The sequence below is a fragment of the Dromaius novaehollandiae genome, chromosome W (genome assembly GCF_036370855.1).
Source record: "Dromaius novaehollandiae isolate bDroNov1 chromosome W, bDroNov1.hap1, whole genome shotgun sequence".
In the NCBI taxonomy this organism is placed as follows: domain Eukaryota; kingdom Metazoa; phylum Chordata; class Aves; order Casuariiformes; family Dromaiidae; genus Dromaius; species Dromaius novaehollandiae.
Window position 1 is genome coordinate 29,668,052 of NC_088130.1, and position 22,274 is coordinate 29,690,325.

At 39.3% G+C, this 22,274-nt stretch overlaps 1 protein-coding gene across 1 annotated transcript; it reads right to left on the reverse strand.

Annotated features, from left to right (window-relative positions):
* Window positions 1-6,826: 6,826 nt before the first annotated feature.
* On the reverse strand, window positions 6,827-21,933 carry LOC112995242 (mitochondrial outer membrane protein SLC25A46). Its single transcript, XM_026120108.2, has 8 exons — window positions 21,511-21,933; window positions 19,578-19,620; window positions 17,527-17,584; window positions 16,939-17,016; window positions 16,119-16,219; window positions 12,839-12,895; window positions 12,232-12,289; window positions 6,827-8,977 (listed from the first exon to the last, which is right to left on the reverse strand). The coding sequence occupies exons 1-8, from the start codon at window positions 21,761-21,763 to the stop codon at window positions 8,399-8,401; spliced, it is 1,227 nt and encodes a 408-aa protein (XP_025975893.1). The 5' UTR covers window positions 21,764-21,933; the 3' UTR covers window positions 6,827-8,398.
* Between the last annotated feature and the right edge of the window lie 341 nt (window positions 21,934-22,274).

Consider the following 22,274-nt stretch of genomic DNA (forward strand, 5'->3'; position numbering starts at 1 on the left):
GGGATGCAAAGAAAACGTCACATGAATGTCACAATGCAGAGCACAGTGGTATCTGAACAGCACAACATTTCTTTTTCTTACATTGCAAATAATTGCATAATTTTTTTTTCTTGAAATGTATTTCATATTATTCAATTTTAGCACTCATTTTTTTTTTCCACCAGCTATGTAATCAATCACCAAGGCTATCATTTTTAAATCTAATTACTATGAGTCATGTCATAATTAACTAGAAACAGTTGCCAAAAAATTTATCAGTGTGGCAGCATTATGATGTTGCTCTGCTTGGCCTGATTAGCTGATTTAATTATCCTATTATACTCCTCCTGGTAATTCTTCAGCAGTGATTTAGCCTGGACAAAGTGCTGCATTAACGGTGAGATATTGCCTCTGGTACCTGAAGTGGTCAGCTGCAAGGCGCTAAGCCAGAACTCCAGTGAGAAAAACAGAAATGGACAGGGAAGACAAAACAGTGCCTCTGCAAAGCCAAGAGCACGAGATATCTATGGCCACACTGCAAGCAGTGATAAGCCAAAAAAAGACTTGGTGCTAAATTCCAAGTCATTAACAAAGATGCTCTCGCAGGAAAGTCACATCTCAATGCTAGACCTCAAAAATCAGTTACAGAGCCCCAGCACCCCCCCAAAAACCCCACCCTTAGTACTCTGACTCCTTTCTACTGCATGCTTGTTTTTCACAGGTGCAGTCACAAAAACGTAACTGGTTACTCTTCTGTTGATTTTAGGAGCAAAATACAATTGTGATACATCACAGTTGAAGATACCACTATTACTTCTCTTAGTAACATACATCCAGAATTTCACCAAGTGCAATAACTTCTGGCAAATCAGAATTTTTATCTTCATCACTGAGGATACAATAAATATTTATGTGCCACAGCTACATTTTTGTAATCCCAGATGTGAATCCATTCCTACGATGGTTACATGCCAGCTCTTGGAATGCTAATTCTCCCTCTAATCAGGAGTTCTTTAGGTTCAATTATCAAAGTAAAAACTGTTGGGGATAAACACTGTAAATATAGAAAGTTAGGTACCTTTTAGAAAATTGCCTCAAGAGCTAAAAAGAAGGGGAAACTAAAACTTTCTAAGTTCCACCATCTGCATACCTATCCCTATACATTTATTATATTTCTATGCATTTTTGTATACATGTACATATATACACACATAAGAAAATGCATAGGAATATAATATGCACACACACGTGTACACATATACACACACAAAAAAGAGAACAAGAACTGCCAACAGAACAAGAAATATTTCAAACTGACTGATCTACAAGACTTTGAGGCTCATCCATCTGAACAATTAAGGGAAGATCTATTATTCTGTGAATTCACTAATGCAGAGCCTAAATTTCTGTCTCTTTAATGTAAAGTTCCGTTTGTTACGTCTGGTGATTAAAATTTGCATGTACTCTATGGCATGCAACGAGCAGCATTCTGCACGCTGCTGAGTACCCAGAATGACCTTCAGTTATGTGCTCACATAACGTAGGTGAACTTTTGTATTTCATGGCTAAAAAAATACAGGAAAGAACATAACACATGGAGTATGGGGGATGGAGATTTCATGGAAGAGACAAAGGACAAAAAAGATGGAAAAGGCAGATAAAAAAGCAAAGATAAAGAGAAAAGACAGGGTGGAAGAGAAGCAGGTGGAAGGTATGAACTAAATAGAGGGTAGACAAGCTGTTAAGTAAAGAGGCAGAAATAGGAGATAAAACTAGGTAGAAAATAATAGAGGAACCCTAGAAAAAAAGGGAGAGAGAAACTCTATTAAAATCATCTGCTGTCAAATGCTACCTCTAAAAGAAGGAATACTTGAAATCAAGAGTAGTTCAATGTATCTGAGGCTTACCACAAGGAGATTTTCCGAGGCTCTTAATTGCAAGGCTCAAAATTAAGGCGATTTCAAAGCTTTCTTTAAAAATTCAAGCTGTTGACAAAATACTATACACCAAGCCATGGTACACAGAATCCCTGCACGAAGTCATCCCATACTTCCGTGGAAAAAGAAAACAAAGTTCACTTCCATAGAGAAGAATAGGTAGCACATTACAAGTGAGTGTGTATGAGCAGTATGGAGAACACAGGCGAAGATCTTCCGACTATGGAAGGTACATGGGAAGGACAAGAGGAGGAAAATCTAAGATTTTTGCAAAACAGAGAAAAAGTATATTCTCATTTGGCAGAAAGTTCTGCTGCACTAGGAAAGTGGTGTCACCATATTCCACCTCACTCCCTCACTCCCCCCATCAGAGAGCTCTGCAACATGATCAGGAAATCCCTCCTATCCCCCAACATCATTCTCCAGTAAACCTGGAATAATTACCTGGATAACGCTCTGTAGAATTTGCACACAACTCCTAAAGATTTGAAAAGTAGCTATTGACATTTTATTTGGTAGGGAACAAACCTGAAGCTACAGAGAAGACAAAGGCAGGCATGCTCCCCACACAGCAGAATCACCTTGCTCTCTCGGTATTCCCTTTCGCCGCCAGGGTAAGGCCAAAGGGCTTGTGGTTGTTTTACTAGAGAAATGGTAGCATTACTTTACCAAGCACTGTCAGCTATGGGACTCTCCAGCCCTTATGTATATGATTCTAGCTTTTTATATCCCAATCCGTAAGTGTATATCAACACTGCACACTTATTAGAATAAATTCGCAGATATCATTTTAGGAAGTTCAACAATATTTTTTTTTAACCTATCAGTACAATGCTTCCTTTGTGACCTAAATTGTCTGTAAGCATTTCCATTGAGAAAGGGTTGAAATTAGTTTAAAATATGCAATTATTTTCCCTTCTATAGCATAGAAAACATCAGCCATTTTTCAGCAGCACCACATTTTTGAAGATTAAAGGGCATAACTGAGGAAACTCCAGTATTAGAGAGAGTTTATCAGACACAAAGTAATTAAGGGAAAAATACGCACATAAGTTTCAGCAGAATATATGATGCTGGCAAGTCAATGAAGTCAAATGGCCAAATAGGACATGACACATTCATTTCCTTGGTAATAGTAAAATGCTTTAAGGTGATGAGTAGCTGCTTTTTCTTAACAAATTATACTAGCCAACTGAATGTAATTCAGTGCATTTCAAAACATGCCAGAATGATTATGCAATTGCATCACAGCAGCCTGTTTGCCAGTTTTCTCTTTGCAATGGAAAGAAAAAACCTGCCCTTAAAACAAAACACTGTGGGCACATTTAAGTTCCTGAAACACATTTAGCTGCCACAGCAGAAGTGGCCTCATTCCCTCTCTGTGCTCTAATAGCTGTTATAGCAACATATGCCTCCTTGTCAGAGCGCTCACACCAGTAAGCATATACTTAAACCGTTTCAAGCATTCTCTTGCACACACAGTTTTCTTTCTGCCTCATTTTGCTTACATAAAGTTAGGCCATGGGTAAGTGTCTCTGGAAAGCCTGCCTGTGCTTGTATTTTTCAACAGGTTTAGACTGCTTCTTGTACCTGTAAAGACCATAAAAACATCAGTGGTCCGTACAGGCATCAGAGGCATCACACAGATTTTGAATGGCACTGAATAGAGCTGTCATCAGCTAGGAGCCAGGAATTAAGGCAACTCTGCATATTGGTGCTTCTGGAACATGCCCTAGGGCAGTAGCACACACTTTCTACATATTATGCCTGAAAGCTCACATACTGCATACATAAATTCAGGAGTCTGCTTCAGGAACCAAAAAGTTTAGTGTGTTACATTCACTGTTGCAGGAATAGCAAATCTACTAATTTTTCTGGATGTGCCCTACGATCAAGAATGAGGAACTTGAATGTTTAAGCCTGTTGCCACTAGAAACTCAGTCTGGGCAAAGACACGAGGCTCCTACTGAGAAGGGGATGAAGTCCAGGCCCTTTTGCTCAGAACTTGCCTTAATGCCAAGCTCGAGACTGCAGAACAACAGCGAGACTCAGAATTTCAGATAACAGATAACTCATCTTTTTTGATTTTATTACTTTGCTAGGTGCAGGTCACATTTCTTCCCAACAGTTCGCACCAGTCTCCTCTCATTTTCAACACCTCACCCAAATCAAGTTGCCACAGGCAACATGCTCTGCAGCCAACTCATTTGCATTTTGAATAAAAAACCCTATAGATTGCAATGTTAGGCTGCTATACTGTTGCACGACCATGTTTATTTACATTCACTGAAAGGGTGCGCCGATATGAAGGTAAGATGCAGATGCTCTTTTTCATACTGAAAAAGGAGTTAGAAGAGTAACTGGCTTTTCAGTTGAGTTAATTTCCAAATGTCAGGAGAAAAAAAAAGTTGAGCTTCAAATGTTTTGTGGTTTTAACTTATTTTTAAAACATTTTTTTTTTAAAGACTGAAATAGACTTCCAAATGAAACCCTTCATGACTATAAACATGCGGGTGTTCTTACGTTTTTCTTTTATTAATTTGGTGAAATTAAAACCTTAATCATTGATTGTCAAAAACTGGCATTTTTGGGCAATTTCTATATTCCATTTTTAACACCCCTCCTTTCACATCCTCAAATTTTGTTAAATCCAAGTAGTTCACAATCTGTCAAACTCTGTAAAAAGGCTGGAGTGCTGAAGGTAAAGAGCAAGTGATCTTTATGCCATCCAAAAACCAATCTCTAAAATATATAGTTCTATCTAACTCCTTAAAACCAGTAGATTTACTTTGTAAAACACAGACGCCACCAGTTCTTCATTAAATAAAAATCTTACTTTCTTCTGCCCTTGCTGGAGATCTCTATTACATCTTCTAGGAGAAAACTAGGCAAATAGTTTTTTCATTTTTTACTCCCACTCTCTCTTCCCTTATACATGAAGGGGTGTTGCCATTATATGCTGCCCTCTAATCTCTTGTTAACGATCACTTAGTCCAAAAATTTAGTATGTGATCTCTCCTTCTTGGAGTTCTCAAAAAAAGCTATAACCATAAGCAGTTTGGAAGTGACCACTTTTAGCTCTGAATTACACCAAATATCTTACAGAGTGCACCCAGAACTTGTACACTACTGCAAAGACAGGCCTCGTTTACATCACGCTTACTGCTCATGTTAGTGCCTGAAGGACTGAATCCATCTGTACCATCTCAGATGGAACAAGCAGTAAAAAGGATGTTAGCTCACTTGCCTTGCACTTTCCATTAACTTGCTGTTAGATTCAGAAGGGCTAAGAAAAGCATAGTATCGGTTGATACTGAGTGTTACTAATTCTGCACAAATCTGAAAAACACACAAAAGAAACTTTACACCTCAAGGATTACAGACAGAAACCAGAACTAGATTAACTGGTGTGAAGCAAAACAGAATTTTAAAAAGAAACGAAGTAGCTGATACCTTGCTGAAGAACAGTTACTTCTCCACGACTTAAACTAGTCACATCAACACTGGATCTCTTTCTAAAAGCTCTATTCTAACTGAGCCAAAAGTTAGAAGTCTGACCTATAGAGCACTTTGAGACAACACGGCCAGATAATTGCAACGGTTTCCAGCAGGCCTAACCTCAGCTTCCTGCCTGGCCTATTGTAAGGTACCTCACATCAAAGCTTGCCTTTAATTCTTTGCTGGGTGGGAACATGACACAGAGTCTTTCTTCAGTAAGATTTATCTTCTTGAAATCAGCCCTTTAAAAATAGAGAAGAAAAAAAAAAAATCAACATACAGATTAAGTTCGTATCAGGAAGAACGGAGTATACAAGAATTTTTCATATTCCAGAAACTTTTAAACCTTAACTTTCTACGGCAATGAAGGATTCAATATTTTATAGTTCTTGTCAGTGATATAGCCTGCTAAAATCACCTACTGATCACTCAGTTGAGATAGAAGTTGTTTACCTGTTCTCTAATCTAAATTAACATCAAATGAAAATAGAAATGCATTTACAGAAGACTTGCAATTAAACCCCACCCCCCAATTCTGTTCCCCCCCCCACCTATTTGCATGGGTAAAAATAGCAACTTTAGACACAGCAGAAAATTACTTTTTGGAAAGCAGAACAAGTACACACACAAACTCAAAACATATTCATTCTAAGTGATGGGAAGAGGATCAAAAATAATAGCCGAGAGCAAATTGCTTCCCAACCACAGAAGAGTTGCTGTAAGCTGACAGCATTCTTTCTGACACTGCTTAGAGATACCAAGTAGAAGTGTGGCATGTAACACCATTCTGAGAACTCATTGGCTTTCACAGCATATGTAAAGGCAGATTTTTGTCCATCATTTTATATGGGAAAATACCTTTTTTTCCTTAAAATTTGATTCCTAGAAAAATATTCTCGGCTGGTTTGGCTGATACATCTGCAGTCACTTGCCTCTAACATGCATTTAGTTAACTATTTCAAAGCAAGTACAATGGAAGAGCTGGTTTCAGTTGAATTTAACACCTTTGAAAAAAGCTGTTTTAACATATTAAAAGATAGGATTAAAAGCCTGACCGGACAAAGCCCTGGACAATCCAGTCTGAAGTCAAGGCTGACCCTGCTTAGAGCAGGAATTTGGACTAGATGACCTACTAAGGTCCCTTCCAACCTGGACAGTCCTCCGACATGGATCACTCTTCATACTTGTAGAAATTTTTCATGGTCACAGAAACTTTAAAAATACAAATTAAGAATTGAATATTTTACCCATATTCCTGAATGTAGTTTAATTTGACATGCTGTAGCATTCAGAAAAGTTCAAGAATTAAAAAAAAAAAAAAAAAAAAAGCCACTGGAAAATCTATACAACAAAATACCATGTAAATCAGGATTCCTCCATACGCTTCTTCAGTGAATTAGTTCTTCAAAATATTTACAGTATATTTTCACTTTATTTGATTGATTCCATTCTATACACTAAATTTGCAATTAACAATATTTCAAAATAAAACCAGTTCCCAAGTTGACTATACTTTCCATTCCAATACTTTAAAATACATGAAAGTTTGTTTAATGATAGCAAAGCAGACCTTCAAATGATATACTCAGAAGGTATGAACAGCAATACCTCTTCATTATTTTTCACTTATGGAAAGCAGTCATGGCAGACTACTATGCTTAAGATTAGTTAAATGCACATCAACTTACAGTATGCACAGAGATAAAGACTTGTCACACAGAAGTGTGAAAAAGATAACAGCCTTCTGTATAACTTAAAAGTGATTTTCCATATACTTGTTTTACTTGCTAAAATCATTTCCCCCCCGAGCTTTCATTATATTTACTCATGAAACCAAAATTCCGTAACTGCTTGAAAGTTGTTTAGAACGATCACAACTCATTTTCAGACTGAAAGCCTTGATTTACTGGGGATAGAGGGCAAAAAGCAGCACATTTCAGTAGTCAGCTTACACGTTAACAGACTTAATTTTGCTTCACAAAATATCCAATCCAACACAGACTTTAAACAAAGGACATCAGTGCTAAATCGTAAGTGGACATTATATATATGGCTGTTCAATAGACGTGTATATACCTCTCCAATCTAACAAAAGTGAAACTTTAGAAAAGGCCAGTTATCTTTTATGCTTTCAGTACACTTTGAACACTGATACTAAATACATTTGCATGATTATTCTACTCTTACACAGTGTACCAGAGTAAAACTAAACTCCCAAGATCTGAGTGGAAAGTTGACTAAAAATGGTACTTACACATTCACATAATCAGCTTCTAACTTGCTTTATTCACAAACTTCAGGTATTGTAAGCCCTGCTAACAAACTGCGAGACAACTGAGCTCTGCATTCCCTTCAACTTTGTCCAAAACTAAGTTTTGGTTACGGAGTATTTTGTTGAAAGCAAAGGACTTTACCTCATCTTCTCCTGCCACGCTGCTGCAGTGAAAGTAAGAAAAGTCTTCTATGTACCTGTAAATTATGACATTTACGTCTACTCAAGTTTTACGGTTTCCATGTTGCTCACAGCTCCATTAACAGGGAAGGTGAAAACATTTTTAAAAGCTCAGCAAACCCATCACTCTCCTGCTTCCAAGTTCTTACAACTCATGAAAACAAATCCTTTTGAACTGCATAGCAGTCCAAACTAAATATCAGATGTGATGTTTATAAAGCAGAGATGAAAAATTCATATCCATTCCTCATGCTAATTAACTGGTAAGAGGAAAGGTAAAACCTCATTCCAACCAGAATCTGATTGCCTTCTGTATGACCACACATACTATTCAATTGGTGTTTATCATTTTAAATTTAAGTAGTACTTTTAAATGACATTTAGAAATTTAAATTCCAATTTTTAAAACAAGTTTTTACAATGTAGATAGAATCTATAGAGTGTATTCTTCAATGTCATTTCTAAGCCATTTTTAACAATAATTAGGTTGGTAAATAACTAGACCACTGTGCTAAATCCACACCTGAACAAATTAAGAAACATTTTGAAGCAGTGTTGAGTAAATAATTTTTGTGAGCTGTAAAACTGCTACATGCAAGGTATACTGTACTATAACAGCTCCAAATCCTTTATAAAAACCTAGCATCCCCTCTTCCCGTTTTATAGTATTTATGCAGTCTCTCATGCCCTCGTACTGAGTATTTATGGGAAGCACTTCATAGCCAAGGTCTGTATTGTCAATTATTGTGCGTGTCCCTTGAATATGAAGGCGATGTAAAACTGTCTCCAGTGGGTAAAGCATAACATCAGCACAAAGGCTAGCAGCAAAGCTAGCGATAAGTTCTGGAAAATACGCATCCAGCATGCTCTGCACAGAAGTGGAGCTCTCTGTCGGGAGGTTGTGGGAATTCTCCCTTTTCAGAACAAACAGAACAAGCTTCTGGACGATGGAACTGATGACGTAGTGAAGAACTCCATGTAGAGCAGTTGGAAAAGTCAACACCATCAGAGGAAGGAGACGCTTGCTATGGGGTACTCCCATGCCTACAACTCTGCCGATCCCTTCTTTCACACAGTCCAGAATTCCAGGATTATCTCGAATGATTTCACTCTACAAGCACAAGGGAACAGTTACAACCTGTGCAGCCTGTTTCACAGTCATACTGACATCCACTTCTACATTCTGCTTACCACAGCTCAACTTTTTTCATCTTCATGACAAAGTTACCTATTTACATGCTACCATATCTAAACAGCCATACTGATATTATACATTTTTTGCTCTAACACTCTCAATAGTGTTCAAGTAAACTTGCTTTTAAAAGTGAACCTATATTTAGAGCATCTTTTATTTAATCTATATCCCAATTGCTTATGTTATTACCAAAGACATTGAACTTTCAGCGAATCACAAAAGGTATCAGTTTGCATAACAACCATTATGTACTGAAATGCCTATTTTAGAATCCAAATGCTAGGAAGCACTTATCTAACAATCCTGTTCTTTAGGGGTTTTAACAGAAGTCTTTGAACTCTACGGTGCATAATATAAAAACTTCCATAACTAAATTTGAGTTAAACGATCATTTTTACTTGGAACTGAATAGGTTCAGCTACAGATATTTTCATTCCATTCTTAATATCTAAAATAGCACTCTTTACTCATGCTACCTCTTACAAAAGGGGTAATTTTTTTTTTATATGACGAAAATAAAGAATTCATGTAGTAATTCTTATTGTTGTATGCCACCTATGACTATAGGACTAAGACATTTTTTCCCTTTTCTCATGCTTATACAGTTTCAATGTTTCATCATCACTGTTACATCCAAACTTAACAATTTCAGAGTTCTTCTCAGTGCCCAAGTCTTCATATCCATGTCAGCTGCGTCCTGACCACACGTCAGGATGAGACCATAACATTCCCCATCCTTGGGGAAATGACCTGCAAAGCCCTCACGACAGAACAGGAACTGGTTCAAATACTTGAAAGTATTTTGCTGTTCCTGACTCTAAGCATAAGCATTGCATTATAACCGCAAATGAGTCCTCACCTCCCTCATATCATTACAGTTGCTGCACTTCAAAGCCACACTTCATTTTGCCAAACACACCACCGTGTGGTAAATAGGAGAAATTTGAAGTACACTTAGAGAAGTATGTGTGCATACATATATACATATATATATATATACACACACACACATGAATTATATTACATAAGAAGTATCAAATTAACATTGTTGAACAGTATATTTCATCAGAATTAAGATATTCAAATAAAGTTAATATAAAAAACTATTAGTAACAAACCCCACAATCGTTATAGTTTTCGGTTGGTCATTGCCCTCTTGCAGTACAGGAATATAATGTACAGTAAAGTACGGGAATATAAATCTGGTAAGTCAAGCTGCTCCCCTGCACTGATTAACACAGCATAAATAAAGTCTTGACAAATGCTCACGTTACTTCGGTTGTGTTTCTAGTAAGAAAGTTTATGATGATGTTTTCAGGAGCTGGAGAATATATTTCACGCTGCATTTTTATATTCAGCAGAGCACTCTCACACAGCTGAGCTCCCTATGTAGCAAGTCCACAGCTAGTCTCTGTAGCCTAAAATCCTCTAAATTCTCACTGGGATTACTGTCATAAATAACTCTTTACAAAGATGATCACTTGTTTAAAAGGCTGGGGGAGAGGCTGTTTTGGATGTTTTTTTGCTTGCTTTTTTTGCCTTTTTTTTTTTTTTTATATAATTAGGCTGCTACCTAGCACAAGTAACTTACTTATTTTGAAAATTAAGACAGGATGTAAATTATGTCCTCTTCTACCATTTACTGATAAACATGTTCCCATTTCCAACAACACAGCTAACATCCTTTCAGACAAAAATATATGCAATGTGAATACCTGAACAAGACACCCCTTCTGGGGCCACCTGACTGCTATAAATTCAAGAAACAAATAACAGCTTTCTATTACTGTTTCTCTGTCCAAGATCTTAATAATACGCTCAGGCTAAGGCCTATCCCTAGGATATGAAAGAGCTTCATTAGTCAGCTTTCCAGTGTCAGACTAGTTAAATCTCTCCACTGCTTCCATGAACTCTCAGAGATCCACTCAGGCTGGATTTCCAGAATGTTATTTTCAAAACAATTCAAATAGAGAGAAAGAGGAAAGGGCGGGGATGTTCTTAAATACACAGTAAATTTAAAGAACGCGAGTTTGTCACTGGGAATCTAACTACACCCACCCACCCACATTTAATTTCACCCACTCTGTTAGTCCAAAATGCAGCCACTTCAGGCAGGACAGCCTTTGTATTGCCTTCTGGCTCCTTGGAGTTTGGATCCTCTGCACAGAGCAGAATCCAGTCCCTGCCTCTAGAATACACGCTGAAACTAAGAAACTGTAGAAGTCAACCTTGTTTGCCTCTTTGCCCCTTACAGGCTCTTGTGCAGAAAACCCACCAGCAGTTGAACTGTAAGTTTAAACAGTTGGCTCTAAATCAGTACTTGTCTACACTATGAATCAAAATAATTATTTTAAATGAGTGACATGAGAATGACTATTTTGCACTGTCCTCCACATAAGAGTTCACTTCACAGTAAGAGTTCCATTAGCTGCTCCAAGATGCTTTCACATTAATTAGGAGCAACCCATTATATGGAACTAGCCTGAAGAATTACCCTGGGCTAACTCTCCATAGTTAAGCCCTGTCTGCTTCTCCAGAAAGGGATGCAACAACTCAACTCACTGAGAGATGATCTGCAATACAGTGCTATGGGTTACTTTGTGCAGTTACAAAGCAAGCTATATCCTAGTGACATATTCAGATTTTTCTGAAACTTATTTTCACTGCTAAGGAAGAACTATATTAAGATTTAAAAGCAGAAAGTTGACTAGATGAAAGTAGCCCTGGAATAGTAGAGTTCAATATTTTAACAAAACAAAGCTGAATTATTAGAAAACCTCTATAATTGTTGCAGTGACCTTCTCCCTGTAATAACTTTTCTAGAAGCCTTTTAAAACCTTTACATGACAAAGACTTGTCTAACACTTTTATGGTTTATCTGTTACAGAACATACAGATGTAACCTGTTCTCATTTTACAGATAATGTATTCCAACTCTATTAAATGCCATTTCTTATCCTAGGTTTCTACTTAAAGTAGTACAACTAATATAGCCATTGTAATAAATACTTTTCCCTCCAAGTTAGTAAGTCATGCAGCTGCAAGCAAAATAAATTTAATTACTACAACATACACCTGAATCCAAAGACAAGGACTCATTTCTCCACATAATCTAACCTATAAAGAAAAGAATCATATCTTTTAAAATACTGTAAATATATGTAAGTTACCTGCACAGTTTCAATCAGGCTTGCAGAATAAAAAGGCATTGCTGTCACATGTGTTAAGCTGCAGAAATTAACAAGATAAGAATTAAGGTCATGACAATACTATAGTATTAGCCAAATTTGTAACTGAAAGTTGATACAAGTCATCTATCAAGTCATGCCTGAGGGAAACTAACAAACCATAATTCAATTACTAAAGTGCACATTTAAAAGTCAAGATAAGCTTCAGTCTGAACTGCAGCAAGCATTAAATTCTATTTCCATTTGACCAGATCAACAGAAGTTTCACAGAAATCAGAATTATTAAAAAACCGATCTTTTAAAGGCTCCATACAAAATGATCTAGTAACAAAAAGTAATTTGTGAAACTGGCATATACAATTAAGGTTGTTCACAAATCAAATTATGAAAATTAGCATTAGTAATCTGTCAAGTAAACATACAGCAGTTTAGTCTGCAGCTATGTTTACTGCTTGTACTTTGTGGTTTGTGATCACTCACACAGTTCAAAGTTCAGATCTGCACATAAGATTTTGAAAATGAAAAACTGATATTAATGGTAAGTGGCAATAAGACATAAGGTAATAACACATGCTATACTTACACTTACCCTTTGAGTAGAAGGTGGCCACCTATCTGCTTGAGGTTCCATTTATGTGAAAGCTCTCTAGAAAGAAAAGTAGTATTTCCCTTAATATTGATAGAAACAGTTACTCTCAAGCATTTATTTCATGGGTCTCTATATCCAGCTTTCATATTGGTGTTCTACTAACCATCTACATATAATTTATCTTTCTACTATTGGAAACCCTGCAAGCAGCTACACATATCATTTAACAGCTCATTCTTAACTTTTAGAAGTTATTCAGGCCTGTTGTATATTCTAACAAAAATACCTTTGCTGATTAATAAGGTGCCTGTAGCTCTCATAGCTACTAGCTTTAGTGACTTGCATTTATTAGTAACCTTATATACCATCTCTTAAAACCATTTTTAAGGGAATGTTGAAATTTTTACATCTCGGTAGTCTTCCTTTACCAACACATATTTTTGGTTATGTTTTGGTTTGGTTATGCTCTCTCTGTTCTTTGAGGTTATGTTCATCCAGTTGTGGTTTATTTTCTGTAAACCTAAAGCACATTATAAAACAGTTACACAAGACCAAAAAGTACAACAGGAAAGGGTCAGAGACTAGGAGCTACATAGTATTTCCGTATAGACTTCACTCAAGTTTTTTGGCTTATGACTAGTTTTTAGCATATCCTGTCAAAACAAAAGAAAACATCTGCATTATATACAAAGGTAGTTAAAAAAAGGAAAACCTTTACAGTAGTATTTTCTAGTTGCACACTTCAAAATATGAGTAATGGATGTTAACTACAGTACACTTGGCAGAAAATGTAATCCCACACTAACTCAAGATGACATTCAACAGCCATACCTTTGGTAAATAATTTAGCTCTAAGGTAAAGATATTTGTCCAAAATGTTGGACATGCAAGACTATGAATTTTTAAATAATGAGCTTTAAAGTGCTCAGCTTCAATTCTTGTCCAAGAATCACTCTCACGCACTCTGCCTATAGTTACAGCAACTCTAACCCAAGAAAGGAAACTCTTTACTCCTTCCCGAAGGATCGTGTGTTACTAGGAGGTATCACTTTCCTAAATACATAGGCCAATCATTAACGAGGAAGGGAAGATCACTAGACATTAGGTATTGCGGACACTTGGATGACATCCACTGAGCCATAATACTTAAAAGATGTGGAAAATGAAACCAGTCACCCAGCCAAACTAAGTGATCTGTGAAAGCCTAACCTGCCAATCCACTAGGCAGAACTACTGTTGCACTGGAGGAACAAAAACAGAATGAGTTTGTCAAGTACAGAACCCACCCACCTTGCCACAGAAATGTTAATGTACACCTCTGGCCCCCTCTCCTAAAACAGGGGGATGCCTTTATTGTATTATGAGAAGGAATTGGAATCAACATCTCAGTCCCCTTCTTGTTTGCTTTGCAGCTTGATGAATCTTTTAAATCAGCTAAGCTGGCATTAGGTGCTACAAGTAATAACCTCACCTCCCTGTGCCAGCCCAAGGATGCATGCTGCCATTAATAAGAAAGGGAGCTGATCTGGTAGAAAACAACACAGGATGGTGCATGTAAAGACGACCATTCCAGCCAGATCACTTCCCCAATTCAGTTCACGATGTAACCACTCAGCTGCTGTGTTGGTGCAAGCATAGGGGTAGCAATGAGGAAAGGATGAGCAACTACCAGCAGGTAGGATTGCTTCTTTCAGCAGCCAGCAGCATCAACTTATTTTTCAAACTGCTAAACAACTGGCCCACAAGATAATTGCTGCTTACACTGGATAGAAATCAGAACTGTGAAACCACACACACTGTATCACTGCTCATGAATTAAAGCATCATCTTCAGCAGTGAATGTCAAGTCACATGAATATCAAGTCGCACTCAGAGAAAAGTGTACTCTTAGGAATTTCAGTTACCTATCAGACAAAGCTGATCAAAAAGCTTAAGTACATAGCACATATAATTTAAGCATGAATGACTGTAATGCTTATGACAGCTGCCAGAACCTGCAAGGACTTTCTTTTCCTAATAGGCATGCATGCTTCATAGTAGCCCTGATTCAGCCTGCCCACATTTCTTATTTTTAAGGACAGTTCAGTTTCCAGGTCCCCTAAGTGCCAAGTGTCCATCCACACATTAAAAATCTAGTCGTTTGTCTCCTCTCAAAGCTAACCTGCTCCTCAAGCCCTCTGGTCCATTCAAACTTCAGTATAGAAAACCAGCCTCAAAACCTAACCACTTGTCTGCCTTCCTAAAATCCTTTCCAAGAAGGGTCTTTACCAGCCTCAGTGTTTGCCCTGCAACTGTTAAGTATCTTTTTCCTAACTTATTATCCCAGATCAACTTTCATTTCACTAAAAGTTTTAGTGACTTTATATAACAAAATCTCTCACACAAGTATGCCGCTTACACTTAATATATATAACAAAACTGACAATATATATTACTACGGTCATCACCCGTTACTGTCAGCTCTGGACCATTATAAAATGAAACACTGAGGAAAAAGTCTTCAGACGATAAGGATTTATCACACTGTCTAAAATCAGAAAAACATCATAATGTTTTACCATAATCCTGGAATTATCATTCAGCAAACAGAGTCACAAATCAAAATAAAATGATTATTATTAGACTACTATAGCATAAGATGGAGACAGTGAAGTAGAATGGTGAATAAATCTTTAAATGTAGTCACTCACAGTTTTAGTTTGATCCCCTTTATTATTATGAGACTACTGAACAATGTACATATAGCTGTTGGTAAAGGAGGACAGAAGGCAAAGCTGACAGCCACATGGACTCATATTTAACATGTCTTTTAATTTAGTAATGCAGGCCATTTTACTTTCTCACCTCCCAAAGAGGGTGAAAGTGTTCAGCAAGATGTCAGTGCTGGCTCATTAACCAAGTTTTCTGTATTTAGAATAATGAAACCAAGACTTTTTACTTTAGATATGGTATTTGCTAGTACCACACAACACAAACAAAATATGTACAAAACCAAACAAACTTATGAGTCCTTTCAAGCCAATAGAATTGTACTGAATACTAATTTGCAGCATTATTTTCTATACTCAGACTGCTGGGCAGATGTACTGAACATATAGTTTACTAGTTAAAATTGCCAAGACAACCATACTGTTCTGAAACCACCTATTCAGTGTCTGACTGCTCTAAACAATTCAGGATTTTCAAACAACCTTGCATTTCTAATGCTTTGAACATAAGTCAACAACTGATGATCAATTTGTTAGAAGCAGGGAAAAAAAAGAAGAAGAAAAAGCAATACCTTGGCAAAGGTGTAAATTCACTGATGATGCCTTCTGTTCCAAGGGTTATGCCCTGGACAATAAAAGTGCTGCCCATTCCTTTCCAGAGAGCTCTTGGACCCTATGTTTTGAGGTATGCAGTTAGGGTCCAGCAAAATAAAAATTAATCTTTTCACCTTCTTGCTCGTTTTTGTAAAATTTCAGCAAATCCCAAATCTAACTTTACAAATCTAACTTTAGATTTCGGTATTCCCAAATTCTGAAGACAACTAACTTCCTTCAACTCTGAAGAAACTTTTATATTACATAATTTCAAACAGTTGTCAGTAATTTTAAGGGCATATCTCTCTGCTGATACTTTGTACCATATATCTAAACACCATTTCCAATAGACAAAATGAGTTTGAGATGTTAAAGCATGGTTGTAAGAAATCCAGAAAGTCCTTTCCTACTTCCCCCCCCCCCCCCCCCAGGACTATGCAGAATTGGAAATTCGTGCACTACTGTCTTAGAAAGTAGTCATTTAACTCTGAATAATCCCTTTATCCACATTAAAAATATATATATATGTATATATAAAATAACTTTCAGGATCTTGATGAAAGACTAATTTTAGAGAACTTTGTTTTCTAGTATCTACAACATTTCACCAGTAAATATTAAGCTTGATAGAATAATTTTACAGTCATCTTTCTTAAACATTTCTGTAACAAAAATAATACCCCTTTACAACACCCATGCTTTTTAACCACCGATTGCATCAAGAGTTAAAGATGCTTCAGTATACATGTGCACTAGTAAACTCCACTGCACAGATACAGCTGGACACCAAATACTGACCTGTGTCTTATTGATGCTGTACATAATATTGACAATAGTAAATGGAGTGAGATGATAGTTCCGAGCATGATAATTAACCTGTTAAAAATATAAATTATGACATTTCATAAACACACCTGCAGATGGTACAACTCTGAAGGAAAAAGCATTTGCAAAATAAGGACTTTTCTTCTTTTAACTCTATAAAGGTCAGCCAAAGTGACCAAAATATTAATAAATTCTCCACTGAAGTTTGAAGAAACACAGGCAGAACTTGTTTACATTTTAAGAATACAAATATGAACAACAAAAAAGCATTAAATGAAAAATACTTGAGACAAAGCATCCTGCTCATAAATGGGGATCTGAAAGCTGTTTCACAAATGCTGAGGCACTTATTTGCCAGAGTTTATTTTCCATTATCCAAATGAAAAAGAACATGAAGGCTGAAGTTAAGTTAAATTTTGGAATGAAAAACGTGTGCTACAAATAAAAACATAATAACCTAGCCATGCCTTGTTAAAAATTGTAAAGTTTCCTTATACTCTATAGAAAATGAAAGCACAAAAATACTACAGAACACAGGAGGAAGGAATATAAAAGATGTACCTGACACTGACGACGCAGGACAATGCAAGGATGTGCCAACACGTTTTCTGTAAATAGGCTTTAAAAGAAAAGTGTATTTAAAAGCACTGGAAGTAACTGTAAATTTTTTTAAAATGTTTGTTGTTTTTCTCTAACAATATTAGATCAGTGTTTGGAAAAACTATATTAGTGTTATACCTAGTGAAAGAATGAGGTATTTTGGAGGGCTGCCACACAGCCCACCACTACTACAAAGGGACAAGTATTTTAAAACAAACAAACAACCCCCCCCCAAACCCAACCACCTCTGACACACACATTCACCAAGAAAAAGCCCTTGGCTTCATATACACTTTTTTCCATAGGTAAAACAACATACTAAATTCTTAAATGCTCAAACCCTCAAAACATGAGGAAATAAAACCAGGGCAGAGCAAGGATTAGGAAGATTATTTTCCAGTTTTATGTTAATCCCACATACCACACAAGACTAATCAAGACCTTCCCTAGCAAGGCTAGAGGATTGGTACTAATAGCTAATTTGGAATTTTTCAGTGATACCATTTTCATCAGAAAATGCTACTGGCTGAAACCAACTCTGCCCCCAATAGCGTTTCACTGAAACGTTCAGAGTAAAGTTCTCTTAGTTCTAAAACAAGATTTGTGGTCACAGCCATGCAGAGAAACTTTCATTTCCTCCCAAAGCATCCAAGCGAGCACTGATCTGTGTGTGGTTCATATCTGTGATCTGGACTAGAAAAGCAAAACCTCCAGGCTGTCTCAAGCATCTGACCCCCAACCTACTGGCATACCTGGAATAGCTCTCTATTGGAGAGATTTTACTCGGGATAAACAAATATTAATTGGAATAGAAAAGTATTGAGGCTGCAGTTTCACAAACTTGAGCTAATTAGTAGTTTGCTGCTACCAAAAGAGGTGAAAGTTCCTCTGTACTCCAGCTCCCTTACCTAATAAGCTGTTCTTGTAGCTAACTCCCCCCTCAACCCTGTTTTAATAAACACAGCACACTGATCGATGAATCTGAATGAGCAGCAGAGCCAGTGCAAGGGAAGCAGCAGAAGTGGGGTGGGCAGTTTCATGAGATGTGATGATCAAACGTAAGCAGCTCAGTACTTGCTGAAAGCAGTCGTTCCTGTTCTTCAGCCCTCCCCTCCTTGGCCTCCCACCCTTAGCTGGTCTCTGCTGCCTCTAACAGCTAGTCAAGGCCCAGGTAAACCTGACTCACTGAAACAGCTAAAAATCATCCAGCACCTTCAGTGACTTTGCTTTTTGGTTTAGTGAGTCATATTGGTTCAAAGAGGTTCTGCTAGGCATCAAGGGGGATGACAATGGGATAGGGAGGGGGATGGTTTTATGGCTGGGGACCAAGTAAGAGATCCTTCTCTTTAAACAGCAGTACACCTCAACCATCCACGAAACTGAAACCTTAGTTTCCCATGTTGGGCCAACTGGACAAATGCCACAAGCACTCTGATGTGCTGAATGCAGAAGCCCTTCTCTCCGAGTCTCGCATTCAGATCAACAAGAAATAAAACAATAATAATAAAAAGCAGTCAATAATAAAAGCAGTCAATTACTTTCTCAAAAAATATTATCACTAATTACAATCACCATAAATAAAGAATAAAATAGATACTAGACCACTTTGCTACATCAAGATTACTATTCCAGGATACTTTGTTATAAAACTTAAAGACCTTATTACTTTCTTAGGAAGATTCATATCACCCCAAAAGATTAGTAGCAGTAGCAAATGTGGAAGCAATTTTCTTGCGCTATTTTCAGACTGCTGTGAAAAGGTAGACAGACAGGACATAGAATACAAAAATCCTGTTTCTTATATTCACTGCTGATGGAGTAATTTTCAGAGAGAACACTTCAGTTAGAGAAACAGAAACCTACATTGCTTTTAGGTAGTAGGTTTCTACATGCACTTCAGTTGCATAGCCTACTGACACAAAAACACAAGACAAAAATGTATATAGGGATCATAAAAGACAACTATAGCTTTACTGCAACATAATCACTGAAATATATTACACAACTCTTACCTTGCGAGGCCAATACCAAAGCCTGCAAATCTGTTCAATTGCTCTGAAAGAAATGAAAACAGATTATATAGCAGCGATAACCACGAAGGGCAGAAAAATGCCATGTAGGCCATTCGAATAACCAATTTTATAGCGTACTTGCTTCAGAAAATTGCAAGCACTAAACCACAACATTTATGTCAACTCAGCAAGAGAAGATACTAAAAATTGTTCACGGAGGTTTACTTGCAGTTTGGATCACATCCAAGTTTGTGCATACTTTTGTAAGTGCATGTAACATTTTACTTACAATGAAACGTCAGATACAGAAGTGAGACAAAGTGAACAATTACCGTAAAACACCATCTTTTGATATCTAACAAAGCTAACTCAAATCAGTGACTGAAAGAATAACATGCATGACAGTTTGCTACAATTCTGAATTGCAAATGTATATATCTAAGGAGGAATTAATTTAAAATCAAAGAGAGCAAAAAAGAGAGAAGCTTAAGTGGGGGTAGAACAAAATGCCACCAATGACATAACAGTGGACATCAATATGATGAGAGTTTTTGAATCAGCTGCTTGCCTCCATTTCTTTGCAAAACCTTTACTAGAGAACCAGTGAAATGGCAACATGAAAATGGGTTCAGATCTCTACCGTCTATCACCAGACAGGTATTTACAGGTATTTAGACAGATAGTACTCAGAAAAGGTTTTTTAAAAAGTGTCAAAATTGTAAAGGCAAACAGGAAATTAATGCTCAACCCTGTAAGTTACTGGTGCAAGCAGACTGCGTACATGGAGCATCATCTCAGCAACTTCAGTGGAGCTCCACACAGACATGACAGCTCTCCTAAGAGGGATGATAATGTCCTCCCCCATCAGCACGGGACTGGACTCAATGATAAAAGAAATCTTTATCAGCCCTCTCAAATGCAGAATCAACAACCTGCATGAGTAGCTAGGACAAAAAGTTAAAGCCTGAGTATCTAAGAATATTTTATCAGTGTTTTGATGGATAAATAAAGGGTTATACACAGGCTCCTGTAAGACAAAGACCTAAAAACAGCATTACAGATTAAAGAAAATGGTATACCAAGAAATACAACGTAAATGTAACTAAATTAGTCTTTCGTAAAACTGATACACAAGTGTACATAAACTGTTCCAGAATATCCTTTTAATTAAAGGACAAAAAGTAATACAGGCAACAACTTAGGACTCAGTGTTGTTTCAGGACTCTTGATTTAGTGAGTTTCTCTTAATCCATCTCAATTTCACACAGAAGTAAAGTAGTATCGTGCTGATGAGGGCTTCAGTTCCCCTTCCCAACAATAACCGGGGAAGAGCAAAACGCGGCTGCTTCCTTTGATTCTACCAATTTTACAATTCCTTCACTGTCATGCACCAAAGTTGTTTCTACTCTGGCAGCTGGTGCCCTAGCGACTATTTCAACAAGACAGCCAACAGCCAGGAGGCACAAGGTCAGGAACATCAGCACCGACTACGTAACGAAAGAAAACGTTACCCCTACAAAATACAGTGCAAGACCCGAAGGTGATTTTGGTCTCGCAGATCAGCAGAGATTAAGTATCCCTCCAGGAGGCCATAGTTTACACGGGCAGCAGGAGGCCAACGGCGCACTGCTTGGCAGCAGCCGCGGGGCGGCTTCTGGCACTTCCGCTCACATCTGCGCGTCACGGCGCGGTGACAGAGGGAGCCGGTACCGGAGGGCCGCAGGCCGGGGGGCACCTCCTCCTCCTCCTCCACGGGAGCCGCCCTGCCCCCGCCCCGCAGCGCCCCCGGGTGTCGCAGGGGGGCAGAGGCCGGCGCTCGCCCCCCGCCGCGCCCCGGCCGGGACCGCACAGGCGACGGGCGGGCGCGAGGGCGGCTGCCCCGCGCGGTGCGGTGCGGTGCGGCGCGGCGCGGCCCTGCCCCGCCCCGCCTTACCGGCGCCGGGGCCCCCCGCGCCGAGGCAGGGCTCCTCGTTGAGGGCGGCGCCCCCCAGCGGCGTCCCCGCCCCGAACGGCGGCGTCTTCTCCCCCCAGTGCAGGTTGCGGCTGCCGGGGATATCGGGCGGGCTCGTCACCCAGTGGCTCAGCTCCGCGGCGCCGCCGAAGGGCCTGCCGCCGGGGCCCAGCTCCTCCCGGCCGCCCCCGCGGTAGCCGAGGCCGTCGAAGCCCTCGGGGCGCCGCGGGTGCATGATGGCGGCGGGGGGGGAAGGGGGCGCGGGCGGGCGCGGTGGCGGTAACGGCAGCAAGGCCCCGCACCTGCCTCCCCCGCGCCACTTCCGGCCGGGAGCCGTCGCCGCGCGCCGCCGAAGCCGAGCGCGGGGCCACGTGATCAGGGAGAAAGGCGGAGCCGGCGGCCCGGCGGCCAATGGCGCTCGCTCCCCCTGCAGCGGCCGGCGGGGCGCGCGGGGCCGGACGGGGCGCGGGGCGCGCGGCGCACGGCGCGGGCGGTGCTGCGCCCTGCTGCGCCGGCGGAGCGGGGAGCGGGGAGCGGGGAGCGGCGCCGGGCAGGGCGGGGCGGGGCGAGGGGCGGGCCGGGAGACGTTGAGCGGATGGGAGTTGGTGTCAGTGGCACTAGAACTGAAAACACATAAAGTGACGTAAACACCGGCTGCCTGGTTTTAGGCCGCCAGCCGAGGAAACGCAGCGGCCCTGAGGCGGCGGCGGGGCCGGGGGCCGTTAGCGCCGCCCCAGGCCGCTGCG

Coding starts and splice junctions, on each gene's coding strand:
- LOC112995242 (XM_026120108.2), bottom strand. CDS start 21,763: ATGCACCCGCGGCGCCCCGAGGGCTTCGACGGCCTCGGCTACCGCGGG. Junction 19,621..21,510: donor CGCGGGGGGCCCCGGCGCCG/GTAAGGCGGGGC, acceptor CATTTCTTTCAG/AGCAATTGAACAGATTTGCA. Junction 16,220..16,938: donor ACAGCATCAATAAGACACAG/GTCAGTATTTGG, acceptor CTCAAAACATAG/GGTCCAAGAGCTCTCTGGAA.